Source organism: Chrysemys picta, chromosome 2, assembly GCF_011386835.1.
Source record: "Chrysemys picta bellii isolate R12L10 chromosome 2, ASM1138683v2, whole genome shotgun sequence".
Lineage (NCBI taxonomy): Eukaryota > Metazoa > Chordata > Testudines > Emydidae > Chrysemys > Chrysemys picta.
In genome coordinates this window covers 68,964,769-68,984,461 of record NC_088792.1, presented here as the reverse complement: position 1 = coordinate 68,984,461, position 19,693 = coordinate 68,964,769, and the positions used below count along the sequence as shown (strand labels likewise).

The following is a 19,693-nucleotide window of genomic DNA, read 5'->3' as shown; positions in this document are numbered from 1 at the left end:
TTGAGACAAATGTATAGGTTTAAAACATAAGGTAAACCTTTTATCCACTATATACATCCTTAGATCCAATGTCAAATATATATTTAAAAATACTTGCAAATAAATTAATAATGAGAATCATTGGAAAGTTGATTAGTAGTGACCAAACAGGATTCAAAGCTACTAAGCAGTCTCTGCACACAGTCTGAGGTGAACATTAGGATCTGATCCTTCAAAAAGATCCTCATGCATAGACCTTTGTGCTGTCATGGATCTCTTTGTAGAAGTAGGCCCTTAAACTGTTGGCCTCTGCCTGGTCTTAAGTACCAAGACCTTTTACTTCTTTCCTTTGATAAAAGGTGTTTGAGGCCTGGTCTACACTACAGCATCAGGTCGACGTAAGGCATCTTAGAAAGCCGGCTCCCAGGGTCCTGGCTTCCTGCTCCAAGTGGGCTGCCACCAAGGCTTCTGGTTCCCTGCTCTGATCCGGGCTGCTGCCCTGGCTCTCAGCTCCCCGCCGGGAGCACGGCAGCCGATCAGACTTCAGGCGCGGATCTCCCCGCTGGGAGCCCAGTTGCTATCCCTGGGCTCTCTAGGCCCCACTGGGAACAGGGCAGCCGCACCAGGCTTCTTGACTCCCCGCCGGAAACGGGGCAGCCAACTGGACACAGCACAGATCTCCCTGCCAGGGACCTGGCTGGCCACCGGGATCTTGGCTCTCCACCGGGATCATGGCAGCCACCCAGATTCCAGGCACAGATCTCCACACCAGGAGCCCCACTACCCATCCTCCCTGCTCCGCGGGGTCTTAGCTCTCCGCTCTGCACTGAGAGCAGAGCTGCGCCTGGCAGAGCGTTCCACACCTGGAGTCTGGTCAGCTGCCACGCTCTGGGTGGGGGGGAGGGGGCAGCCCAGCTCCCAGCGTGGAGCCGAGAAGCCTAGTGCGGCTACCCCATTCCCGGTGATGAGGGGAGCTGAAGGGAGGAGGCAGCCCAGCTCCTGGTGGGCAGCTGCGAGCCCTGGCTCTCAGCCCTCCCCCCTGCCCCTCTTACGTCAATGGAAGTGCTCCTGGGGAGGATGCCACCAACAGAAGAAGGGCGATATGGACATGAATGTCTGCACTGGTATTTTTAGCCCTGCAGCCTGAGCCCTCTTAGAGTCAATCAACTGACCCAGATTGTGAGATTCGGTGCAGCGGGTTTTTCTTGGCAGTGTAGATGTCTACACTGTGAAATTAAAAATCTTTGGCTGGCCCATGCTAGCTGATTTGGGCTTGTGTGGCTTGGGTTTACGGGGCTGTTTATTTGCAGTGTATACATTTGGACTTAGGCTGGCACATGGCTCTAGGACCTGCGGAGGTGGGAGGGTTCCAGAGCTTGGGCTGCAGCCCGTGCCCAGACATCTACACCTCAATTAAATAGCCCCTTAGTCCAAACCAGTTTAGACATACCCTTAGAACAGGTGCGGGCAAACTTTTTGGCCTGAGGGCCACAGTGGGTTTCCAAAATTGAATGGAGGGCTGGTTAGGGGAGGCTGTGCCTCCCCAAACAACCAGGCATGGCCCGGCCCCCGACCCCTATCCGACCCTCCCCCCCGCTTCTCACTGCCTGACAGCCCCCCCGGGACTCCTGCCCCATCCACCACCCCCTGCTCCCTGTCCCCTGACTGCCCCCCCACTGCTCCCCGCCCCCCATACAACCTCTCCTCTCCTTCCTGACTGCCCCCTGGAACCCCTGCCCCCATTCAACCACCCTGTTCCCCACCCTCTGACTGCCCCGACATCTATCCACACCCCGGCCCCGTGGGACCCCTGCCCCCATTCAACCATCCCTGTTCCCCACACTCTGACCGCCCCGACATCTATCCACACCCTGGCACACCTCTGCCTTAGAGACCACCACTCCAAACTCCCCTGCCCTCTTACAGCGCTGCCTGGAGCGCCGCCCAGAACACCGGGTCAGGCTGCGGTTCTGCAGCTGCGCTGCCCAGAGCATTGTGCCAGCATCGCAATGAGCTGAGGCTGCAGGGGAGGGGAACAGCGGGGGAGAGGCCGGGGGCTAGCCTCCAGGGCCAGGAGCTCAGGGGCTGGGCAGGAGGGTCTCGTGAGCTGGATGTGGCCTGCGGGCCATAGTTTGCCCACCTCTGCCTTAGAGACTAGCACAGATACCAAGCAATGGTCCCAATCCTGATGTCACTGAAGTCAATAACAGAACTCCCATTGGCTTTGATTGGAACAAGTGCATCTCAAGATTTGGTTAGAAAGAGAGAGAGAGAGAGAGAGAGAGAGAGAGTTCTCTTATGAAAATAATCTAGATTACAAAAAACTTCAGTTTGAAGGTGATTGTTAAAGTGGGGAAACCAAACTCTTCTCCAGGGCCATGTCTTAAGCGAGAACCGATTAAATGAAGTAAGATTCTCAAAGGATGAGTGCCTCATTAAAATTAACAGGTACTGAGCAAAGCCCTCCCATTTGATGCAAAGAGATTATGCTAAACAGCAAAATGTTACCCTTTTCACTGGCAGGCAGGGGGAAGCTACAGGACACACAGTAAAATACCTTTCCCAACTCCAGGGAGGTTAGCGCAAAACCCACCCCAATCCCATACCAGATTAAAGGCAGGGTGGGAACACCTAGAAGAAGTCAGTCTTCGAGAAAGGACTGCCTGCCTCCCTCTTTCTAGTGACAAAGCAGTGCCCCTCTGGGTGTGGCCTCTCCCCGCCCCCTTCCCCTCACTGATTATTTAGAGAGGCGGCCGGCCCAGCGGGAGGAGCCGCTGTTTTTAGGGGGTAGGAGGGAGTTGGTGGGGGTAGTTTTTAGAGGTGCATGGGCGCTGTCCCGCGTGCGGGGAACGATGGTGAGTGGGGCTGGCGGCGGGGCACGTGCTGAGGGGGGGTTAGCGATGTGGGTTGGGGCAGTGCTCTCGGTCCGGGGGACGAGGCCGTGGATCGGGGGGCGGTGATCTGAGCCTTGCTGGGGGAGGGCTGAGGCACTGGATGTGGCCCAAAGCCGCTGTCTAGTTGTGGGTTGGGAACGGGGTGCAGGGCTGCCTTGCCTGTGGGGAAGGGCTCACCACGGCCTGGGGCTCCGTGTGACTGAGGTTGGGGGTCCCCGGCCCTTGCATGGGTGAGGGTCCATGTGGGCTGGAGGACGAGCGGTCGCTGCGGGATGCAACGGGCCGGCTCTGCTGAAGGCAGGAAGCCGCGGCCGCCGAGACTGGTCTTCAGACGCTCGAGGGCGGCGAGAAGACTGGGCCATGCCTCGCAAGCGCCGCCATTTTGTTGCAGCCTGGCTTGCGACGCCTGGCCTGGTCCGCTCCTCCCTGTGCGCAGGAGCCCAATGCCGGGGCGGGCGGAGCGCGGTGCTGCGGCCCCGGCCCCCTCCGCGCCCATTCACTGCGCCACATAGCTCCTGCAGCTACCCGCAGCTGCGGGTTCAGCCCCGGCCCGTCTCCTGCCGGGGTGGGGGCGGTCCCGGGTACTTCCCCCTTCGGGGCCTGTGATTGCAGTGCGGCCCCGGCCCGTTGGGGTGGGCCGTACCGGCCCGTCCCCTAGGGGTACTGCTGGACGGAGCAGCAGCCCACAAGCGTGGGGAGTTGGGCTTGCTCCCCTCCTGCCTCGGCTCGGGGGCTGGGATTAGCCGGCCTGTGGCGGCATTTCCCTGCTCTGATGCCCCGTGGGGTGGAGGCTTCAGCGCGAGGTCACTGGTGTCTCAGATCAGCCTGTCTGTAGGAAGCACTCTCAGGAGAGGCGTCAAACATCCTCTTCCCTCCCGCCTCTCTCGCTTGCGGGCTGTATGGTGTAGTGCCCCATATGAGGTCCGATCTTGCAGACCGTTTGAAACGCATGCTCCCATGGGTCTCATGGCAGGTTCTCCACTGGCAGTAGTGGATGCAGGCGCTGCCTGGAAATGTTAACTTCCACTGGTGTGTCTGCTACTGTGAAGACTTGCCCAGGCTGTTGTGGAAATGCATAACAAAGCAATTATAATTTAGGTACATTATACAGTTACGTATTTCAGCTGAACTAAAGTTTTCGTTTGAATTTTTTCAAAAGCAATTTCATATTATGAGCTTGCTATGGATTGCTCTTTAAAAAACCCAAACAATTGCAGTTCTCAGATGTGCCTGTTGAAAGTACTAGAAACTAAAGCCTGCATTTTTTTTCTGTCTCAAATTTTTAAAGGTCAAAGTGTACCTTCTTGTTTTTGAGAGGAATTAGTTCCCTTCATGTGAGTTCTCTTACTTTCAGGTGTACTAGGACATATGTAGCTCTCACACATAGTTAATCATTTACTAAATAAGAATATGGAGACTTTGTTTTCAAGAAAATACTTGATGCTCTTTGCACATCCCCTTTCACTAAATCATGCTGTTGTCTGTTGGGGGGTGGGTGTGCGGGTGTGCTGCATTAAGCTTGATGTGATGTAAACAATAGGACCAAACTGGTAAAACCATCTGAAGATACTAGAAATCAAGAATCTCAGTTGCAAGATAGCAGTTGTATTGTAACTCTCAACATGTACTATGCTTTGTACAAATATATAAAAACTGCCTTTCCTGCAGGTGTGCATGGAAAGATCTCATAAATAATTGGCTTTAAAATATTTCAAATGGTGACGCTAATTCGGTTGACCTTTGTATTCTCAAAGCTGGTTGTTTATTAATATTTGCTTTTTTTGTAAAAGCAAATGTTTTAGTGGCTTGCCTTTCATATTTAAATACAATTTTGCTCTTCACACTTCACATTCTTTCATTTATGGCAGGATGACACTGCTATATTTTATAGCTACTGCAATGAGGTTCTAAACACACACACTCCAAAAGCCACTTACTGTCATATTAGCAACTTGAGTGTATATCAGTTTTCAGTCTGTACGAGTTCTGTTAAGTATTAGACACATAAATCTAAGCCAGTGGTCCCCAGGGCAGAGGTATATGTGGTGGAGCAAGGGCCAGCTCCTATGGAGGTGGGGAGGGAGCACCCCCACCATGCTCCCCACAGCTCTGGCACCGGTCATAGCTCTGCTATGGTTCCAGCTGCAGTTCTGCTCCACTCCCAGGCCAGCTCTGCCTTCAGCCCAAGCTCCTGTGCTGAGCCAACTGTGCAATAATGGAGTGGGGCCGTGGACAGATTCCATTACTGGTAAGGGGTGTGTGTGGCGAGACAGAAAACATTTGGGCATCACTGATCTAAGGTACACTTTCTCCCCATTCCCCTTATGTAAGCTATCTTGTATTACCAGGCTCATTTATCAGCTAACTGCTTTACTTTTGAATTGAATTTAACACTGGGACAACAGACTTTCACCTTGGGTGTTTGTTCCAAAACTATTTGCTAGAGAATCTTTGCATGCTTCCAGTCTTTATAAGAGTAGATAAAAATAGAGGTTGAATTAATTATAGATAAATAATTGTATTGGTCTACGTCAGTGGTGCTCAAACTTTTCCAGTCATGCCCCACCCCCTTTATCAATGATGGAATCTGTCCGTGCCTTCCCTCCAATTACTGCATAGCTAAGGCTTCCTCAGCAGCAGAGCTTGGGTTGAAGGCAGAAGTAGGGGTGGAACTGGGGATCGGGGGAAGAGCTGGGGCTACAGGCAGAGAAGGAATTAAGGCTACCTGCTCTGGGGGCAGAGAAGGCGTGAGAGTGGAGCTGGGTCTGGAGATGGAGCAGGACTGGAAGCTGAACAGGGTTGAAGGTGCAGGTGGTCTTGGAGCAGTGTGGGGCTGGAAACATGGTGGTCCCTCTGTGCTGTTTCCACCCCGCCCCAAATGTTCCTCAATGCCCCCCCAGGGGACATGCCCCCACACTTTGAGAACCACTGATGTATGTACAACAGAGAAATACTCCTAGGTGTCAGCTATAAGACCCAAGTCCTGAAAAAGTTGATTAAGATCTCAACTAGTTTGCAAAAAGCATGTACAGTACTTGGCTAATAGCTCCACCTGCTGCTTGATGGGTAAACTACACTATCACTATTACGGGGAGCCATGTTCCTTCTCCCTTTCAGGTAATATGCTGTCATGGTAACTGCAACTCCTGTATGTAGAAATGCTACACATGTGGGTGCAATACCAGGAGTGTGAGTAGACATTACATATCTTTATATTCTGAGCAGGGTGTGGAAGGGGTGGAGAAAGGTCAGACTGAAACTTCCTGTCTAGGGAGAAAAAAGACACAGGCATACTGCTCTGGGGTGGGCTAATTGAAGCTCTAGTGAGGATCCAATAGAACTGTTGGTTAGGTTTGTTGAGGCTTGTTTCTTTTCATAAATATAAACTCTGCTTTATTATAAATAGTGTAGGGTATAACAGAGGCTCTGCCTATTCAGAGGCAGAATAGGACCTAGTGCTGCAGCTACAATGCCTACATTCTTTGGTAACTCTAATTTATGATTGTCATGAAATGTCCTCCATTCCCATCTGCCATCTTTTTCTGTACATCCATCTAAGGCTCATCGATTTTTATATCTGTTAGTTCTTTCAACTATCGCTCTGTTTTTGAAAATGTTTTTGTCGTCCCCCCCCGTCCCCCCCAACTTTTCCAGGCAGCCTGGCTGCATTTCGCTGACTTTTGGTTCCTGTGATGTTGGCCAGCCAGCCTGGATCAGAACCTCTTCCTATTCCCCTGTATAATAGGGAAGGGTGGAGCTTCCATTCACCTGCTGAAGCTGGCTACTCCTAACTGCTATGATGCTGTCCGGGAAGCTCAACTTGACATCTTACACTCTTGGTTCGCTTGGCTTCCTGGCTGCAAGTTAGATTCCTGTTCTGGTTCCCCAACTTTCTGCTGCCTGACTCTGTTTGACAGTACAGAGAGAGCATACACTGTAATCTGTTTAACTTCCCATTGTCATGAAATCTGGAGAATAAGAGGCAGCTGCAAGAAGAAAACAATGTCAGATGCATGGCTGCAGTAAAACAGCAAATGGTGTGACAAATACTGAATTCCTTGGCATTTTTGAATCTGAGTTCACCGGCCCCCAGATTGAGATGAATGAGGCATGTCACCCCACTACACTTAAAGCTATTGTTGCAGGCTGTCTGTTCACTCAAATATATTACTGCTTTAGTTTAATCAGTTAACCTTCTAGGTTTTTTTTCTAACCACGAGGGAAAGAAAGACTTGGGAACTTCAGTTCTTGTTTTAGAGTCTAATCTGCAGCAAGATGTAAATTCAGTGGCCGTGGAAATCACAGGGCTCTTGAGGATCAGCTAGCATATATGGTAAAAGGCTATAGAATCTTTGTCTTCTGGGAGCTTAAAACGGTAACTTCTTGATTTTTCCTCATCTAGGACTTAAGGCAAAACCCCTTCTGCTAATGTCTTGTTAGCTAAATCATAGCGGCTGGAATAAGGGCCAACAGTCTACATGCTTGCTTTTAAATAGATGCCCGTTTGGGATGGGGACAATGAAAAGTTTAGGCCAAATTGTCCATGATGGGCAATCTTTCCTCCTGACAATTGAACTGGAATACTGCTGAAATGCACTGTGACATTACAGACTCCGAAAGGTGACCTACCAGGGAGAGGAAAAGGCACATACCCATTCTTTGCTGCTTTATTTTGTAAGAAGACTTTTCTTAAACTTGTCTCGACACTAAAAAATTGATTTGGTCTATTCAGAAACTCATGGATAATTGGAGAACTAGGACAATTACAGGAGTAACAGCTGAGCAGTTGAGAGGTTAAAAGATTTTTAATTGGATTGTGTAAATCTGTGCCATTAACCTCTTTAATCCCAGTGCCTAGTATCCTTTCTCCCAGATGTTTATCTCTAGATCAAAATTCTCGCAAAATTCACATTCGAGTCTTCCAGCAAAACTAGGAAAAATCATAGGAACATGCTCCTGATACAAAGCTTAAACTTCCTGAAATAAACTAAGGTTGTGTTTTATGCGTCAAAAGCAGAAAAAGTGTAACTTTATCTTCCCTTGCAGGTGATTTTGTAGCTGGACCTAAGAAATTATTAGCAATGAAACTTGTTAGTTTCATTTCTCTCTCTTTCAGGGTCCACTTGACAAATCAAAAACCTCTCAGTGGCACCAAACTAGTTTGTCTAAACTAGTGGAAAAGTGTCTAAAGTATAGCAATATACTGCAAGATGTACGTTATAGATGGTTAGTAGATGACTGATTCATTGAGAGGCAAAAGGCTGAAAATGCCTTCAGCCACCTGAGAAGTACTCCAGTATCCATTGAATTAATGTATAATGGCTATTGCAGTTTAAAGTATTTTTTCTGAATACCGCAAAACAGAAGAACAATGAAAGTGTGGGGGGGGGGAAAAAAACCAGGGAAAGATGTAAACATCTGTTCTAAGTCAAATTACACTCTGTAAAGTTACCTTTAACTAAATGGATTACATTTTTTAGCCTTATGGTTCAAGTTAACCTTCTGAATGTAAAGTGATGTAGTGTGGTCTTCCTGAGATCAAAGAAAAATGGCTCCAGTGCCTCTGCTGCTGCTCATGGTATTGTCAAGCAGCAGTAACAATGTGGAATTAAGTAGACTCTGGGTACTTTCAGTGTTGCGGTTCAGAATCTTGTAGGAACTAGCAAAAATGGCAGTTTTCATTTTCACTCTGCTTATAAAGCCATGAGTTGTGGCTGGTATTGGAGACACTCAAAAGGCTGTGGAAAGATAATGTAACAGACTCCCTTTGCAACAGTGAGAAGGCTCTGAAGCTTGGAAGGAAAGAGGAAGGGAAGGTTCCTCTCAGCAGCTGCAATGAGAGCTTCATTCCCTTGGTACAGGAGTGGCCAACCTGAACCTGAGAAGGAGCCAGAATTTACCAATGTACATTACCAAAGAGCCACAGTAATATGTCAGCAGCCCCCCATCAGCTCCCCCTGCTCCCAGTGCCTCCTGCCCACCGGCAGCCCTGCTGATCAGTGCCTCCCACTCTCTTCTGATTCCTTTGAGATCCTATAGGTATAGCACGATCACCTGTTTTGTGGCATGCAGGAAGCTCTGGGAGGATGGGGGGGGGAGGAGTGAGCACGGCAGGCTCAGGGGAAGGGACGGGAAGGAGTGGAGTGGGGGCAGGGCCTGTGGCAGAACCAGGTGTTGAGCAGTGAGCACCCCCTGGCACACTGGAAAGTTGGCGCATGTAGCTCCAGCCCCTGACCACATATTAACTTCTGAAGAGCCACATGTGGCTCCAGAGCCACAGGTTTGCCACCTCTGCCTTGGTAGTATCCCCCTCTGTAAAGCACGTGTTCAGGTATAGATCTTGTGTGCCTAGAAAGTCAAACTTATTTTTTCAGAGCCGGCATGGGGATTGACTTTCAGAGTAAAGGCCTCTTTTCTGAAAACTCCCTGCCACTTCAAATTAGCAGCTCTGGTATTTTATTTGATTTCAGCTGCTTCCTTATCTTCAAAACACAGCCCAGAGACAAGAAGAAACCTTCTTCCCCAACACCCCCAATTGTGCACTTGCTAGCAGAAAGTGGGCGGCAAACACCATCTGAGAGGGGACCAATAACTGGAGATAATTATACTGTTTTTCTTCACAGCCACTGGCATCTTCTGGTTTGAGTCCTGATTTGGTTAGAGGCTGGCTTAAACAGATTTCGAGTCACCCAGGTCCAGCAAGAACTATGTCCGCCCAGAGCTAGGTGTTATCTTTTGCATCCTGATGGCAATGCACTGTAAATCTCAGTATTGCCCCCGGATGTATTGCTTACACAGGCAACAGGAAGATTGACAGAATAGAACCTTGTGGTACCTTTTATATAGGAGAGAGCTGTCACGGGGGGGGCGGGTGTTTTCCTTCACACTGGATCCTGTTGAAGATCTCTGATATAACTTTGATGCTACATTAATTTAGTATTACTTTGATCCTGTTCCCTCAAATGTTTGGAGCTCATCTTCCAGAGAAATGAAACAAAATAAAGGAAGTAACATATAAAATATTATTTACCATAGCACTGAGGCTTCTCTTACCTTTTTGCTGCTTTTCCCGTAGATGCTTGGCATACTTTTGTTCTTTCCCTGCTGTTTTTTCCCCCTCAGTTGAAGATAACTCCTTTTGACAATCCAAAAAAGTATTTTCTTTTTTATAGTCTCATTTCGCTCCCTTTGAGGTGGGACATAAATCACAGCAGGAAAACCATAAGGGATATCTAGCCCCTTTCTCCAATTATAGCGGAAGGCTGTTATGGAGGGACAAATGGCTTGAAAGAAAAACACAGAAGAATAATGGGGGGGGGGGAGAAGGAAGATCTACTACACCAGCACCCTTGTCTGTAAATCAGATAGATGTGTACCTTGAAGAATCAAGGAAGTTTCTCTTATGAAAAGAGATGAAAGAGGAGTGCCCAGTCCTTTCTGTGTAACACCATTGAGGAGAAATACTTAATCATGTACAGTAGCACTTATTTCCTGTGAATATGAAATTAATGGCAGAGACACCTACGGGAAACAAGCTGAGGTTGCTGGTTTCTACTTTTGCATTTGATAGCTACCCTGGGTCAAACTGTACTAGAAACTGAGGATGTACCTAAACTGAGGATGAGTTTCCATAGCTACCTCATGTCTGCTAGGTATCCCAATTATGAAAAGTTATCATTTTAAAGACTACAGAAGTAATTGCATCTGGATGTTTAAAGGAGAGCTCTAGCCTAAAAGGATTTTGGAGGACTCTGGAAGTAGAGTAGACAAACTAACAAAACTCCATTGCTGATTTCCACTAAATTTGACTACCATTCCATGAGTTTGCTTAGAGAAACTTGAACTAATAGCCAGGCACAAAAAGATGAGGATCCTATGGGTATATCCAGTGAAATAGCTAGTCTTGCTGTCGCAGTCTTATGGGAAGCTATGTATAGAACATTCTATAAAAGTTGTCTTAGTTCATGCACAATGATTGCATCATATTCAGTTTTCTTGATATAGCAATATTTGTTCCTTGGCATGCAAAAATCTGAGTAAAAATGCCGTGGAGAAAATGTCCTCTCAATCTATAAATACTTACTTTTATTGAAAATGTTTAAGGGTCTGCATTCATGGGGTCATTACACACATACACTGACTTTTTTGCAGGTGACACTCTACAACTTGGTCTGGCACTAATTCTTGCTGTGTTGCTACCTATTTCTAACAAGTATTTGGTTTGTACAAAAGGCTCAAACAGTCAAGACTTATTTCTTTTTGAGGTCTTGGATGTTGTGCTGCTGCTCTCTCAGATTTTAAATTTACCCCTTTGTGGGGGTGAGGCTTAAGGGAATAATTTAATGATATTTGACCAGGAAGTGACTGGTCACTGCATCATTAAGGATTCAATGTTGAGGATACTGCTTTCTTCCTTGACTCTTGTTGACTGGGACAGGTGAGGAGCCAGGGATGGATGAAGAGTTTGGGACTCAAATAGTAGAGTCTTGGGGGTGGATCCTGGGTCTGGCTAGGCAGGAAGGCTGGGGTGAAGAAGCAGAGGGGTCTGTGTGGAACAGATAGCACTGGGTTGGGATTAAGGGGGAAGCAGGATCTGCAGAAGCAAGAGACTGCTTTCCTCCAGAACCTGGAGTGGAACCTAAGACTCAAGTCTGTGTTCTGCTTTTGACAAATGTCTGAAACCCATTGGCAAAGTGTGTGTCAAGTTCCACTCTAGTGTTGGTCCACATTGAGAATGACATCCTCTACTGCTATCAGTTTCTCCAGTATCACAAGTGGCAGAGATCTGTCTGGATCTAAAGCAGGGGCGGGCAAACTTTTTGGCCTGAGGGCTGCATCGGGTTTCCAAAATTGTATGGCAGGCTGGTTAGCAGAGGCTGAACCTCCCCAAACAGCCAGGCGTGGCCCAGCACTGCCCCCTATCTGACCCCTCCTGCTTCTCGCCCCCTGATGGCCCCCCCGCCCCATCCAACCCCCCCACCGTTCCCTGTGCCCTGACTGCCCCTGGAACCCCCGCCCCTGACTGCCCCCCGCCACCCCACCCAACCCCTCCTCTCATTCCTGACCCCCCCCCCCATCCCGGGACCCCTGCCCCATCCAACCACCCCTTCTCCCTGTCACCTGACTGCCCCTGGAACCCCTGCCCCTGACTGACCCATCCAACCATCCCTTCTCCTTGACCGCCCCGGAGCCCCTGCCCCTGACTGCCCCCCGCTGCCCCATCCAACCTCCCCTCATTCCTGACTGCCCCCAGGGACCCCTGCCCTCATTCAACCCCCCTGTTCCTGCTCTCTGACCACCCCGACCCCTATCCACACTCCGCTGCCCTCTATCCAACCCCTCCCTGCCCACTTACCGCGCTGCCTGGAGCACTGGTGGCTGGCAGCACTACAGCTGCGCCGCCCAGAGCAGCAGGACAGGCAGCCGTGCTGCCCGGCTGGAGCCAGCCATGCCACCATGTATCACAGAGCACTGGGTCAGGCCAGGCTCTGCAGCTGCGTTGCCTCAGGAGCTCATAGCCCTGCTGCCCAGAGCATTGCGCCGGCAGTGGAGCGAGCTGAGGCTGCGGGGGAAGGGGAACAGCAGGGAAGGATCCGGGGGCTAGCCTCCCGGGCCAGGAGCTCAGGGGCTGGGCAGGAGGGTCCTACAGGCCGGATGTGGCCCGCGGGCCATAGTTTGACCATCTCTGATCTAAAAGTTCCAGTCCTGTAGATAATTCCTGTGGGTCTCATGAGCCCCCTGATGGAATTTTTACTTTTCAGTTAGCTTTGTGTTCTCTTTTAATAAAGAACAACCCAGGAAATCACTTGCACACAACTGCACTAAAAGAATATTAAGTTTGCAAAGTCAAACACTCAGAAGTTAGGAAATGCCAGAATTAAGGTTGGCTGTGCAAACTTAATTTGTCTGCCTTGTGCATCTGTATTGTGACTGTCTTTGATTACATGAACATTTACTGCTTCCCTCCCCTCTGTCCCAGGACTCCTCCTTCATTCAGTGCACAGGCCAAACCTGCTCTGAGAATGAATCAGGATTGTGAAAGGAAGAAGGCTATAGGACCCCCTCCCTCATTTGTTGTCGATATTGAGGGTGCATGTACCTGTTGCAGATACTGGGATGACTTGCCCAAAAGGCCCATCCTCTCCTCTGAGAGGACAAAAAGGGGCAGGAGAGTGAAGGTCATAGAGCTGAAATAGTGTGTGCTCTGTTTGTGGCTAGTGAGACAGGCTGGGCTAGGCCTGCCCAAAGTTAAAGACCTGCCCTCTCAGCTGAGGGAAATGAGCCATTGGACCTAGGTTGCATGTGAGTAATGGGGATAACCAGTGAAAAAACAGGGAAGGGAGTGAAGGTCAAAGGGCCAAAACTGTGTACCTGTGGTTCTGGGAGATAGATGGTAGACCTAAGCCTGCCCAGAGCTAAAGGCCCTCCCCATCAACTGGAGGGGCAGTGAACCCAGACCACAAGTTGCAGGGATCAAGAAATGGAAAAAATGATGGGAGTGAAGGTCAGTGGACCAAACCCGTGTACTAAATGAAGCAGGGGACCGGAGGAAGGAAAAAGATGGTCTCGTGGTTAAGGCAATTGAATGCTACCTTGGGCAACGATTCTATCCCTGCCTCTGCCACACGGGTGTTCTGTGTTATGCTAGGCAAGCTACTTAAACCACATGTTAAAAGTTTGGTCACTAACTGTACGCTCAATTTTTTTTTTGCATGCTCAGCTTGCAACAGGAGTCTAATTTGCAAAAGTGCTGATCACTCAATTGTAGCTGAAGTCCATGGTAGCTGTGCTTTGAACATATGAGGTGCCATGTATTAAGTTTTATTTGGAAAAATTAGGCCCTAGGCACCCAAGCTTAGTGGATGCTTTTGACCTTCATTGTGATTCCATTTTCCCTGTGGCTAAAATGAGGATAATTAGATTTGACTAAATAATTGAGTTTAGTGTAGTGGGAGAACCTAAATAATCCATTTGTTTTGGTTTAAAACTGACTCTTTTGTTTCTTGCCAAAATGAAAAACCAGAAAACAATTTGAAATAGTTTTGACTTGATTCAAATGGACAATTTTCTAAACAAAACATTGAGTTGAATCAACACTTCTTTGGGAGAAAATCAGGGGTTTTTTTAGTTGAAACTATTCCAAAATTGGGGTTAAGTTGGTAAATAGTTTTAGTACTCTAAAAATGCATTTTTGATTAATTTACTATTTGTTGAAGAACTTTGTGCAGCTCTTATAATACCATCTCACTTCATGTGGGTGTTAATGTAGATTCACATTTGTGAAGCTCTCTGATACTACAGTGTTGAGTGCCATAGAAAAGCCCATGAGGAAACTAATAATTCATTCGTCAGAGCACAGTTTGAATGGTGTGCAGTAAAAGCAAGGGGCCACTCATGGCTTTATGCTCTTTGAACAAAATACTGTATAGTTGTTTGTTCATTGAGTTCGATCCATTCTGTGTACTAAGTGAAGCTGGGGTCCTGTGAAAAATAGTATGTGATCATGTAATTAAAGACTGTATCATAATGTATAAACAGAAATGCATGCAGTTAAAGTTGCGTAAGCACCCTTAATTCTACTATTTAGCTTCTGAGTGCTTGACTTAAGATTGTTCTTTGAATGTGTTTTTTTTCTGTTTAATATGGGGCGGGGGGGCGGAGAACAGGGACGTGGTGGTATACCCTATTACAAATTAAGTGATTTTTACAAGTCCCTTAATCTCAAACTATTCAGACTGTTTAAGACAGTTGCAGATCTTGATAGACCTCTGATTTGGTGTAACTTTAAATTGTGACGGAGTACAAAATCTCTCCTTCCAAAGGGGATCATAGTAATGTGATCCTATTAAGAGCTAGTTGTAGTGGCTATAACTTTTTTTTTTTTTTTTTTTTTTAAGATAGATTTCTTCCATGTGTAGCTGCTGGGTTTTGTTCTGGGATTGCTCATACATGAGTGCTGCATTAATTACTTGTTTAAGGATTTCTCTTGGCTAGGATAATGTGGAATTCTGGAACTCTGCAAGCAGCTCTGGCAGTCTTCTGTGTCCGCTAACTCTCTCTTAAATCCCTTTTGATAGATATTGTAGTGCATTTTTCAACAGTTTCCTTGTAGAATTAGTAGTATAGGTTTAAAGTGACCATGGAGCTTTGAGGAAAAGCAGCTTTAACTAAACATACTTAATCTATTCTAAATGCAGCTTAGTGCTAGGTAAAAAGAATAAATACTGAAAAATCAGTCCATGAAGTAGAATTAATTCAGAACATATGTTTTTTCAGAAAATTATTTGAGGCATTTCTGTTCCAAATAGAGTAAACTGGAAATGGAAAGTATTGTCAATGGGAACATTTTCAAGTTTTAGGCCTTGGCTACACTTGCAAGTTACAGCGCTGTAAAGCCTCCCACAGCGCTGTAACTCACTCCCCGTCCACACTGGCAGGGCACTTACAGCGCTGTATCTCCCTGGGTACACAGCTGCAGGTACTCCACCTCCCCGAGAGGAATAACAGCTGCAGCGGAGTGGCTACGACTCACAGGTGTGAGTGTAAATGCTTGCAGTGCTGTACCTTGTCACAGTGGCCAATCCTCTCCATTGTTGTGATCGGCTGCAGGAATGCGGAAGTGCCGGTTTCAAAGCTCGTACCACAGAGAAAAGCAAACAGTTTGCAGCTTGCTTTGAGTGAGTAAATGAATGAGCAGGGGGCCGGGAGTTTGGAACTTGCAAAATAGAGAGCTGCCTTGCTCCAAAAAGCACACTCTCTCCCCCCACACTCCTTGTCACAATCCACCCCCCCCCCCCCATTTTGAAAAGAACATTGCAGCCACATGAATGCTGGGGTAGCTGCCCATAATGCACCGCTCCCAACACAGCTGTAAATGTTGCAAGTGTGGCCACACCACTGCCCTGGCAGCTGTCAGTGTGGACAGACTGCAGCGCTTTTCCCTACTCAGCTGTACGAAGACAGGTTTACCTCACCGCGCTGTACAGCTGCAAGTGTAGCCAAGGCCTTAGTATCCTAAAATGCAGTGTATAAATGGTTATAATATGTCCTTTATCAAACTTGCAGTCTGCAGCAAATCCAGAGTCCCAGTGTGCAAGCATCTCCAGGGAGGATAACACCCAGTTGTCGTCAACAAGCAGTCAAGGATATGTTTTACCAGAAGGAAAAATCATGCCGAACACAGTCTTTGTTGGTGGAATTGATATAAGGGTATTTACATGTCTTAACTTTCACATATACTCTGTAGTGATTGGACTGTTCTTTTGGGGAGTGGAGAGCAGAAAACAGACTCTTACTTCTTACAGGAATTGGCTGATCCCATGGCATCTACCAGTTTTATGGTATTGCACTGCTATGTGAGATCTGAGTTCAGTTCCAGTTTTATCCCTTAACTAGGTGAGCAGCACTGAATTGTGCAACAGTGGTGGGTGGGTTTGAAAGTGGCTCCTGCTTCTGTAAACCACTTCAAACAGTTGAACACAAGTTTGCAAAAGGAGTTAAGACTTTCTTGTGGTGGCCAGTGATGTGTGTGTGTGTGTGTGTGTTTTTGTTGTTGTTTTTTTTTAAGCTAAACAAATTCTGTTTCTTAGATGGATGAAACAGAAATTAGAAGCTTCTTTGCACGATATGGTACAGTGAAAGAAGTGAAGATAATCACTGATAGAACTGGTGTTTCCAAAGGGTAAGTAGAACATGAATGACTTGTCTTGGGTCATTAAAGCCTTTTCTAACCTAGTAAAGTTGGTAGCCATAAATCACCAGAGAAAGCAGCACCACATGGAGAGTTGAACTAACCCAACCCTACAACACACTATTAAAATGCTTGAGCCCTATCTGTATCACTACTTTCAGAAGTGGTGAATTACAGCTAACCAGTTGGCTCGTATAGACTCAGTTTAAGTATAGCTGATCTTGTAAAGAATAATACGGTATGCTTTAGCTGACTTAATAAATCTTGCTTTTCAGGGGGCATATAGAGCATATAACTGCAGAATTGGTGGAAGCAAAGCATCAAACTTGCCTTGTCTGCCAAATGCAGCAAGCTTTTGATGGGATGGGATGAAATTCTTATCTCTTTAGCACAGCTGCTTAAGTTACTGTTCATCCAAAAGAATCATGGATCCACTTCCTAGGCATGAGCTTATGGAGCAGGAAAGAATTCTTCTGTCAGCTCCTCTATACCTCTTGCCCCAACCTTTCCCCTGCAAGTTGTGATGTACCCTGGATAACTGGAAGTCTTGGTTATTGTTAATGTGCTAGACAGAAGACTAATTTTGATTTAAAACGACAGTGTTGTCCATGCTTAATATCATAAACTCCTGTTGCTCTAAGTCTCACATCAACTGGGTGATGGGACCAAATACTATCCCAGTTTCCCAAATTGGGGAAACGAAGACAGAGCTGAAGTGAGTTGCACCAGGTTGCACCCAGTCTGAAATGAGAATCAAATCTCTTAACTGGATGCTAGCTGGCACCTTGTAATAAATACACCTTCGCATTGGTTTTTGGTTCACAGAATCCAATGGAAGGATATTGACTTGGACTTGACTATCTTTTGGCCTACAGTAACCCAATTTATGCTATTGAGTCTTGTTCAAAACAGGCTTGTAGCTTGTGCAGTAGTCACACTGAACTTTTTTCCTTTGCAGATATGGATTTGTATCCTTTTTGGACAACGTGGATGTTCAGAAAATAGTGGAAGTAAGTTACTTAGCTATTTGAGAATACTCGTATTCATATCTGCATTCTGTAATGAAGAATGCAGTGTGGTGGTTGGTTTGTGGGGGTGATGTGTAAATTGAGCTGTCTAAAGGTTAGCTGAGAATCTGGAATAGATTAAGTGAATAGGAAGAAGCAAAGATTAAGACTGAGTGTTCAAAAACAGCTGATTACAATCTTTCTAAAATCACCCCTGCTCTTGAAGTAGGATTTTTTTTTCACAACTTGTTTAGCCAAAAATAAGACTAATACATTTTTAGTTTTATTGCATGGAGGTGTCCGTTCAAAGTCCATTCCTTCCACTCCTAGCTGCCATTCAAACACACTTGAGTAAGGGCAAGATACGCTGACTGTTCAAGTTATGTAAAAACTGCACTATTAACTGATAGAAATGACAAAGAATACCACAGAACTGTGGCCTCACGGCTGTGAAAAAAGGCTCTAGCAGTGAGACACTACACTACTAAAAATAGCGGTGTGCTTGAGCAGAGTAGGTTATATACCCTGGGCGTTTGGGTGTGTAGGGCACTCTACTCTTCTAAGCTGTGCCTCACTGTCCACACTACTATTTATAGCCATGCTAGCTGTGCATGCCGTCTCTCTGCTCTACATGCTGCTGTAAATGTAGGTGTACCTTTAGATTGACTTTAAAATAGTTAGTGACCTGTCATTGAATCTGAAAGTATAGTAAGGTGGGTTTTTTTGGTTTTCTTCCCCCCCCCAGTCACAAATAAACTTCCATGGTAAAAAACTGAAACTGGGCCCAGCAATCAGAAAACAACAGAATTTATGTAAGTACATCTAGACTGGAACTTTAACTTGTTTCCTCATGAAAGGATGCTGGCTTGCGTGTAAGATATTAAAGTAGTTTGTTTATCTGTGATACTTACAATCTTGTATTATTAGTATTAAAAGTGTTAAAACTAAACTAAAATCTAAGTAATTACTAGTAAACACTGAGACTTTTTTAAACTCAGTTTTGTCAAAGAAAGCAAACTATGATTAATTTTGTACTATCAAAATGCCCCAGCATATAAATTGCAAACACTGCTGAACTGATCTATTGTCCTGCACTACTTTTTGTAATTTAAATTAAAAAAAAAAATGGAAACATACATATCTGAACTCACACAAAACCTTAATTTTGGGCCTAAACTACTGATAAAACTACAAAAAAATGTTTTGGATCACCTTTCCTTTGTCTCTCTAAACTAGGTGCTTACCATGTGCAACCCAGACATCTGGGTTTTAATCCTCCTGTGCCACAGTTTCATAGCGTGTGGAGTAATCAAAACACAGAAACATACATGCCTCCCCCAGCTATGATGAGTCCAGTAACTCAGTATGTTCAGGTAAGATTATTTCTTTATGGTCTGATCTTGGATCATAACTGTGTTCTGCAAAGCACTAGAATGTAACACTTCTGAGAGCCACACTTGCATGGCCTCTGAAATATATGTACAATAGGAACTTTTAATTTTTGACATTCATACCCCTAAAATTAAAATCTAGTTGTAACAATAGTAAATAAACCAAGTGCGGACAGAATTGTCTTCTAAATTGACAGTTCTGCCTGCTTTAGAAGTATCGCCTCACTATGTCTTTCAAATTAGTCTTCTAAGCTTCCACAGTACAGAGGTACTTTGTGGTATAGTGGGTTAGTAACTGGCTGCAGATATCAAGATTCTATAAAGTTCTTACTTTGTATTTAGGAAAAACAGTGAGGAGTTCTTGTGGCACCTTAGAGACTTAACACATTTATTTGGGCATAAGCTTTCGTGGGCTAGAACCCACTTCATCAGATGAATGAAGTGAAAAATACAGGAGCAGGTATAAATACATGAAAGGATGGGGGTTGCTTTACCAAGTGTGAGGTCAGTCTAACGAGATAAACCAATTAACACAGCATATCAGGGGAGGGAAAAATAACTTTTTGAAGTGGTAAGAGAATGGCCCGTTACAGACAGTTTTCAAGAAGGTGTGAGTAACAGTAGGGAGAAATTAGTTTTGGGGAAATTAAGTTTAGGTTTTGTAATGACCCAACCACTCCCAGTCTTTATTCAGGCCTAATCTGATGGTATCCAGTTTGCAAATTAATTCCA

At 46.1% G+C, this 19,693-nt stretch overlaps 1 protein-coding gene across 5 annotated transcripts in view; it reads left to right on the top strand.

Annotated features, from left to right (window-relative positions):
• Nucleotides 1–2,664: 2,664 nt before the first annotated feature.
• Nucleotides 2,665–19,693, top strand: part of DAZL (deleted in azoospermia like) — a 37,348-nt gene continuing 20,319 nt past the window's right edge. For 2 of the 5 annotated variants that reach the window (XM_065583423.1, XM_065583422.1), the window contains exons 1-6: nt 2,709–2,834; nt 15,939–16,082; nt 16,463–16,554; nt 17,522–17,573; nt 18,316–18,382; nt 18,807–18,943. In XM_065583423.1, the coding sequence (XP_065439495.1) occupies nt 2,832–2,834; nt 15,939–16,082; nt 16,463–16,554; nt 17,522–17,573; nt 18,316–18,382; nt 18,807–18,943 (495 nt within the window). In that variant the 5' untranslated portion in view covers nt 2,709–2,831. Of the gene's footprint in view, nt 2,835–15,938; nt 16,083–16,462; nt 16,555–17,521; nt 17,574–18,315; nt 18,383–18,806; nt 18,944–19,693 lie in introns of all 5 variants that reach the window. The other 3 variants (XM_005297036.4, XM_065583421.1, XM_065583420.1) reach the window with 3 other exon arrangements.